General features: G+C 39.9%; 1 protein-coding gene across 3 annotated transcripts; it reads right to left on the reverse strand.

Annotated features, from left to right (window-relative positions):
• Positions 1-10: 10 nt before the first annotated feature.
• map2k4b (mitogen-activated protein kinase kinase 4b) lies at positions 11-7,807 on the reverse strand. 3 transcript variants are annotated; one of them, XM_088360177.1, is made up of 13 exons: positions 7,558-7,807; positions 6,358-6,393; positions 5,949-5,981; positions 5,195-5,297; positions 4,841-5,015; positions 4,600-4,719; positions 4,408-4,527; positions 4,286-4,337; positions 4,048-4,175; positions 3,894-3,971; positions 3,671-3,819; positions 3,219-3,264; positions 11-1,700 (listed from the first exon to the last, which is right to left on the reverse strand). In XM_088360177.1, exons 1-13 carry the CDS (start codon positions 7,790-7,792, stop codon positions 1,587-1,589), a joined length of 1,389 nt encoding a protein of 462 aa, XP_088216303.1. In that variant the 5' UTR covers positions 7,793-7,807; the 3' UTR covers positions 11-1,586. The 3 variants fall into 3 exon arrangements, with proteins under 3 accessions (XP_088216303.1, XP_088216304.1, XP_088216305.1); XM_088360178.1 differs by lacking the exon at positions 5,949-5,981; XM_088360179.1 differs by lacking the exons at positions 5,949-5,981; positions 6,358-6,393.
• Between the last annotated feature and the right edge of the window lie 399 nt (positions 7,808-8,206).

The raw sequence follows: 8,206 nt of genomic DNA on the forward strand, positions 1-8,206 counted from the left end.
ATACAAGCAGTCTTTTCCACAGGAACTTTATTGATAACCCTCGATAGACATACAATATAATATTAATTGCCCTTAATATTATTTTATAATCTAATATGAACATTCTAGTAGATTGCATATTATACATGTATCCCAGTCACTGGGGCTAGAAAACATACCCCATAGGTGAGGAACAGATCTTTTTTTTTTTTTTTTGGTAGGTTTGCACCATTTCCACATTACAGATAAAGACAGACAGATAAGTAGTGACAGAATTCTCCAGTTGACCTACTGCAATAATTTCAATATTCCCAATTTACGACCTCTCTGGCCTCTATTAGGCAAATTCTGGCATTTCGATCGAAATACATAATGTGATGTTTTATTTTATTTTTTTGTTCAGTGCAAGCCAGAGCGACATGCTTAGAGGAAAATGCTGAGTCCGTGTTTGACTATTAAAGTCTTTCAGCAGTCCCAACAGTTTATTTGTGGCAAAAGTGGAAGAGGACGTTATTTAGCAGCATTTGTCGTTTTTTCCATTAGGAGGAAACCCTTGGCAGGCTATTTGTAAAATAGTTGGACCTGTTTGTCTTTATAATGCAGCATGGTGGATCTGTGATCAGTGTGGATGAGCAGTCAAACTGTACAGTGCAAGGACAGGATGCTAAGAGGCATCAAGGCCGACTCCGAAACTGAAAAGTCCACTCAATGATTTCTTTTCTTTTTTTTGTTAACCTGCACTCCCCACCAATCTCTTTGTTTTGTTCGACTGGGCCTTAATGGTCTTGCGAAACCTGCCCAATAACAGCAGATTAGATGCACTATATACATACACATATACATCAGTGGACATCAAGTAACTTTACATCAGGCAAGGATTGCATTAGCCAGTTTGTGCATTGCCATAATTTTCAAGTCACAGAGACAAGCATTTCATTTGTCTGCAATAAAAATAAAAAAATAAAAATTGATCAGTGTCCAATCATAATCATAAATAGTACTAATAATATGCCAGGGGAAAAAAAACAATGCTTATCTCAGTGACTTGATTGCAATTACAGGAGAGACGCAAACTGGGCTGACCTTGAGCGTGAGCATTAACTATTGTGGTAATTGTGTGTTAAGACAGACCCTCACAGTTTCCACATTGAAGCGCAAAAGAAGGACATGAAGCCACACAACCAGATCCAGAATGATTGACCCAGATAAGCGCGCTTTACATACTTAGAGTGCAGCTAAAATCCAAGATGGCTGTGTGTGTGTTTACAGAGTACGTCTAGCTGATTACATCTGTACATTTCTTCAGGAGGTGAACACACAAAAGTATACGTACAGTCGACAACGCACAATCCAATAGTGGGCTATTTTTAGCCATGAGCACCATTGCTCTGTCTTTTTATTTGGTTGATTCTTTTTTTGTGAACAATGAGTGACTTTAGATGAGGTGTGGTAGAATAGTTGGCTTAACAATATTCATCTATCTCACCGCACCACTCGTGTTCCTCTCTTCTTTGAAACGTGACTAAATTGTTGATTCTGTAAAAGTCCAGGAGCTAAGATTGCAGGCATTACCACACAAAGCTTGATGGTTGTTCCTCCCAACTCCTTCAGTCCACATACATAGGAGAGATGGGAGAGGTGGGGATCTGATCCAGGATCCGGCACACGTAACTGGCCACATCTACAAAGCGCTCTTCGTACATGAGAATGAACGGATGTTTCTGGGGGAGACAAACACACACAACAGAGCTCTGATGTTCATTCAAAATTATAACAGTACAACCTAAAAAAAAAAAAAATCTGATTTATATGTGACTTTGACTAATATCGCATAATTCTACCAAACAAGTGTGGTGTAAATAAAACTAAAAAAAGTGAGTAAGTAGGGTTGCCAACTGGAAATATAAGTACACGTCCTGAACTGACTAGTAAAGGCTCGCACTTTGTCACGTAATACCGAGAGAGCCAAAAATAGTCTGGAAAATGTTGATGGAATTAACGAGCGACAGTGCATAACGCCTTACAGCATAGGTGTCAAACTCAAGGCCCGGGGGACAGATACGGCCCGCAAAGACAAATTGTGCATCAAATTCATGTGTCGATACTAAAATTGCAAATTCTCTTCACTTTAAAAAAATGAAACATATTGCTAGCAATTTCCATTCATCTTTTTAAAGTATTTGAACAGTTTTGACTGATTTGGAAACTAGTTATTTATCAGTTTGTGTACAAAAATGAGTTTGACACCTGTGCATGACAGTAACGTTCCTAGAGTGCTCCCCTCCTCATGACAATACAAAATCCGCTCATCTTATTGGTCCAAGTACTGTCGCTTGCCCAACTGGGTCGCAGAACAAAACAAAGCAGCATGAATGACAATGACATACCTTGGAGCGGCAATGCGAACAGCAGCAGTCGTAGGCTTCTCCGAAAAAAAAAGAAGCAGTAATGGTTGCAAAAATACCGAGGACTGGGTAGCAGAAAATAGATGGCTCCAAAAACGGTGAGGAAAATATCCATTGTGATGTTTGCTGGTGCGCTTTTTTTCATAGCCCATGTTGGACTGACAGACCTCAAGCAATAAGCTTCCGGTGGTCGACACGTACACAATACTGGAGAAGCCCGAGACAAATTGCTTGTCCACCAGGCAACACCAGAAAATGTAAATGAGTTTTTTAACCCTCTGATCAAGGTTAATATGGGATTGTCAATGTTGGCATTGTATTATATTGGTGAACCGATTAAAAAATACCGTATACCGTTTTAAGATAAGCAGGAGAGGTTTCTGTTTTTTATTTTGATAAGTTTCAGTGTTAAGGTTTTGATGGAGAAAGGGAGCAACGTTGTAAAGTTTCACTCACAAGAAAAACAAAATCACACTAAGAAAGGTGAAGGCAATCAGGTGGGAGAGTTGGCAACCCAGTCACTAAGTCAAAAGTCAGAAGACAACAAGAACGCAAACAAAAGCATCTTTTATGTGGACTGCACTTCATAATGGATTCTGAAGAACATTTCTAACTGTGACCTTGCACTTTTAAGTCTTGTCAACATGAGTGAGGAGGATAGGAATAAATAAATTGACCGCTACCCCTTTTGCTTCAACAAATACAGTGACCATTAATGAGATGATGCACATTTTTTTTCTTTAAAATTGCAATTTTCCATTTCTATGGTGTTGTTTACAATTCATGTGTCTGCTGTAGACATTTTTATTGACTCAGACAAAAGGAGACACTTACCAGCAACTCCCTGTACTTTGGCCTTTTGGATTCATCCTTTGTAAGGCTGGGGAGAAGATACAAGTGTAATTTTACAATCCACAAAAGATGATGTCATACACAGGAACCGTTAACATTTTCAATTTAATGTTGACTGACCTCACTGTTCAAATGAATTTGGCAGTGTGGTCATATTTGAATACCATGACAGAACAGAGAACATTTTCACAGTGGAGGCCTGTCAAAGCTAACCATTGATCAAATATAACTCATGATCCCATTGTATAACCACTTGTCTAAATAACTAAGGACTTTTATAAGAATTGGAAGGAGAATGCCAAAAAGCGGCATGTTACACAGTTGTTTCATTTGATACCCTAATTTGCTGTTTGAGTGTTCAAGTTTTAAGTATTACTTTAGCGCCATCTAGCGGCACATTGAAGAAACCTGAAAGTATGATCCATTTCACTTACCATAAGTTAACAAAATTGATGAACTTGGGGGAGAACTGCCTCTCCTCAGAGTTACTGAGCTGCGGAGGCTCTCCTTTCACCACTTGGGTCAGCTGATCAAAAACGCTGTTCCACTTGGGGTACGGAAACCTTCCAGTGGCCAGCTCATACTTGAAGCAATCAAAAAGCATATCAATCCACTGGGAAATAAAAGATACTATATGTTGGGAGATGGACATCTTACCAAGGTGATTCCCAAGCTCCACACATCCGAACGGACATCGTAACCTTGTCTCGAGGCACTGGGGTCTATTCTTTCAGGCTGAAAAACACACAATGAAGTTGTTCTTTGGGATGAGGACAAGGGTGTAAACATGTATTTATTTCTCTGGCCTTACTGCCATGTATGGCCTGCAGCCAGCATCTCTGGTCTTGGCTATGGAGTCCACCAGCTGGCCGCTGATGCCGAAATCACACAGCTTGATGTTACCCTTTCGGTCCATAAGAATGTTGGAAGGTTTGATGTCTGGAATGGTGAGATTCATAGAAAATGATCGCTTGTACCAATAATTCATTTCATCAAATCCCATCACTCAATGACAAACAAGAATAATTCTCAATCCAGCATGGCCTCACCTCTGTGAATTATTTTCAAGTTTTCCTTTAAGTGGTTCAGTGCTTTCACCGTCTGTTAAAAAGGCACATAAACAGTTCTAATTCCCATCATATACGTGGGGGGAAAAAAAGTTCATACTCACCGCTAAAGTTATTTTGCCTAATATTTCCTCTGGAATGACATCATCGAATGCACAATATACATATTTATAAAATTTGTCTAATGAGGTAGACATAAGCTCCATACAAATCCAACAGTCTCCCTGAAACACAAATAAATAAAATGGATAAATAATACTATAATATGACGATTCATTGAGTGTTTCTTGTCCTACCTCCCTGAAGAGAGCCCCGTAGAATTGAACAATGTATGGACAGTCGCTACTCCTCATCACCACGTCGAGATCCATCAACAGCTGTTTCTGCTCCTTTTCATCAACAGTGGAACGAATCCTCTGAGGGGAAAAAATTGATTTTTGAATCACTGATGATCGGCGCTAAATTGGTAAGCGATACAATCAGCGACTAAGTGGTTAGATGTCAGACAGTAACGTTTGCTCCTATTGATGAAGTCACCTTGACTGCCATAATCTGGCCCGTGGGTTTGTGGACCATTTTATTGACGGAGCCATAGGCCCCGCGGCCGATCTCCCCGAGGTCTCTCAGATCCTCTGCCGTGAAGTCGCAGTGCTGCTCAGGAGAAATCTTAAGCTTCCCTGATGATTCAATGCTGTGTGTTCTCAGCCGCTCTCTGGATGGACGATCATGATGGAGGAAATTACAAGACAGGCACAGAAAGTAACAAAAGGATTAAACCATAAGAGAACTTTATTATTTGAAATGTTCATTCTAAAATAGCCTTGAATCACCAGGATTCCTCTCTCGCCATGACAACGGGCAAAATAATGACTGAAAATATTGCCTACTCACATGTGGGTGCTTTGGAACGCAGGGGGTGTCGGATTGAGCGGGGGGCGGGACGCTGGCTTCACCGGAGGGCTGGCGAAATTTAGCTTCAGCGCTTTACGTTTACCTGGCAATACAACAACAAAATACAGACCAGTCCATAGTGCCACAACATGCACATTTCATGTGATGCACTGCAAAACATGGCGTTAAGTATGACAGTGATGGGAGAATGAGGCTTCAAAATGATTCATCAAACACTTGCTGTGTCATTTTGACCCGATGAGGATTGGCGATACTATCAATAAACTCAAACTTATTGAAACTTGAAGATGTGTGTGTATGTGTGCTGAGGCAACTTATTGATGATGGGAAATTGTGTATCCCAGGATGCCACCAGTTGAGAAGCCCCCGCCCGGTCCAGAACAAATCATTTCACCATCTCTGCATTCCAGCGTTAACATCCTCTTTGTCATGCCCAGTTCAAAATAAGTGCAAAATAATCAAATACCAACGCAAACATACATAGATAGCTTTCTTGGTCAAAGTTGAGTTAAGCAGTGGAGAGTGGACAGACTCCCAATCTACCAGAGCACCACACAGGCTCCCTCAATAGTATACAGTGGCTTCCTTTCACCCATTTCAAACCATCAAATGAAGAGATCCACATGATGCTGAATGACACACCGATTAGGAAAACCACCTTAGACTACTGAGGTATACGTGTACCCAAAAAGAGATTAGAGCGGCGTGATTAGCGTGCAACTTATTTGCTTACTTTGGGAAACTCCAGAGAAGCTTATCTGAAATCCTGAAGTAAGAATAAAAGAACACACACTTACTTTTGATTACGATTGCATCATTATTAGAAAGTCTCATACCAGTATGGATATTTGAGGATTATAATGTGCTGGAGAAACCACAACTGAGGGTTCCCTGTGACCGCTTGTGAACTAAAATATAGTTCATGAACCAAAGCAAGATTTAGTTCAAAAGTTTATTCGTAAATTAGTGTCCATCAAGGTTTGACTGTATTGATAAAGTGAAAAATAATAAGAAAGCATAAAAGAATGGGATGGTTTGAGACGTACTGATCTTATTTGCCAATACAAGAACCAAAGTGTAAAAATGTGAAAAAAGATCATTTCCAACAGCAGACTAAAGGATTGTAAGGTAAATGTGAATACCTGTTTCATTTTGACATCTCCAGCAGCTGTTGGTTTCTGTAGGGTTTAAATCAAAGATTTGATACTACACACGGGCCACAGAATAAGACCATGCAAATACACATTCGAGAGGAGAGTGACGTCACAATTTTGATGTAAGCGGCTGGGGTAAAATCATTCAATGGATATGTCATTCATCAGCTAGCAGTAACACTGATGTTGTCTAATGCGCCATCATACTCTTGTCCAGAAGAATTAGTCATTACATACAAGTGTGACAACATTGTGTCAGCAGGTTGACACATTTGTCATTCCAACCCAATACGTTCAGAATTTGCAGCTGGGAGTTTTATCACATGGGAGATGACCCTTGTCTTATAAATATACTTTATTAACATTTAAGAATAGATAACACAGCCAATCCTGTTTGAATCTGGTTTACAAATGATAATGCTGCATAAAACATTATTTGATCTAAATGTGTACCGTGTTAGATCATAAAATTGGCTCAGCCACCAGCATTTGATGACAAAAATCAAATGACATGTTTTATTATTTTAGTTGAAATGATATATAGAGATCAGAAGAGTAGCCTAGCTGAGGAGAAATACTTTCAAGTCGGGCCTGGCTTGCTCATTGCTAGTATCAGCAGGACGGCAGCATTAGCAGTGACGTTGCTTCTATATTTACTTAAGAAATGTGTTGCACGTTTTTATAACTGCTAGTTTTTATAGTAATGCGGATCGTGTCGCATTACTTTTGCAAGTGCCCACGATGCCAAACAGGCCCGACGATGCAGTAGCAGCAGCTAAAGTAGGCTACTGCATCATTGCTAACATATTAGCTCTAAGTTGGTTGTTGGACTGTTTGAAGCTAGCTAAATCAAGCTAGGGGATTAGCGGAAACACTTCAACATAAACTTGTCTTGTTTTACCTTATTGTTATTTCTTGCGTTATTATTTATAACTACGCAACAAATTGTTCATGATACGTTTCGCATTTCTAATCTTTAAATTTTGACTCTTGTTCTATTACCTTATTAATATGTTAAAACAATTAATTTGGGATACAAGAGAACATTTTATTTTATTTTGAAAAATCAGACTAGACAGTGCGATGAAAATGAATTTGATTTGACAACAGTTCCTACTTCTGGGAGCTAATGCTACATTTCCTTACAGCTCGCGCTAGACAACAAGATGATCTATGTTTGTTGCGTACCTTGCATATTGCTACTCGGTGTCTGCTGGTGGAATTGATGCGACGCGGATCCTACGATGCTGAAGCTGTTGCTGGAGCTCGAGGAGTTGCTGTCAGGACTGGGAGTCGCCATTGTTGTGTTGGGTTCCGGCGGCCGGTGGGCAGCAGCGCTCAGGCTGCAATGCAGATAGTGAAAGTTGGCCCTCTCGCCGCCTCCAGTCCAGACGGGACACTGCGCAACTTGAACGCAGCACATGCTATATGGCCACGTCTTTGCTGGTGCTGCATTCAGGAACTTTCGGACAAACCATTAGCTTATTGCTTACTCCTCCACAATCTTTCCGAATAAGAAATGCTTTTTATTACTATATTAGTTCACCTTAGATAGCAATGGTATAGCACGATAAATCATAGGAGATCCATCTTTTGCCGTTCAAAATAGAAATATATTGAATAATCGGTGTTGCTAATATTGTGCATCGCCTATGTAGCCATGGTAACCAATTTATCATTGAGGAAAAGGTGGAATTAAAGAAATCTCTCCTACAAAAATTGTTCTTCCTTGTTCAGATTTTTTAATGTGCTTACGATATATTTGAGATATAATACAGGTTGCACCAAATATTGAGATTTTGCTGAAAGCTCGAAACAAAAGTCAAAATACCTGTCG

The sequence above is a fragment of the Syngnathus floridae genome, chromosome 18 (genome assembly GCF_059516105.1).
Source record: "Syngnathus floridae isolate MCC-2025c chromosome 18, RoL_Sflo_1.0, whole genome shotgun sequence".
Lineage (NCBI taxonomy): Eukaryota > Metazoa > Chordata > Actinopteri > Syngnathiformes > Syngnathidae > Syngnathus > Syngnathus floridae.

Bases quoted from the DNA above. Each gene is read 5' to 3' on its own strand.
- map2k4b (XM_088360177.1), bottom strand. From the start codon at position 7,792: ATGTGCTGCGTTCAAGTTGCGCAGTGTCCCGTCTGGACTGGAGGCGGC. The intron at 4,176-4,285 runs GTGAGGCCATGC...TCACCATTCCAG, and splicing joins CTTGAAAATAATTCACAGAG to ACATCAAACCTTCCAACATT. The intron at 3,972-4,047 runs GTAAGGCCAGAG...TGTGTTTTTCAG, and splicing joins GCTGCAGGCCATACATGGCA to CCTGAAAGAATAGACCCCAG.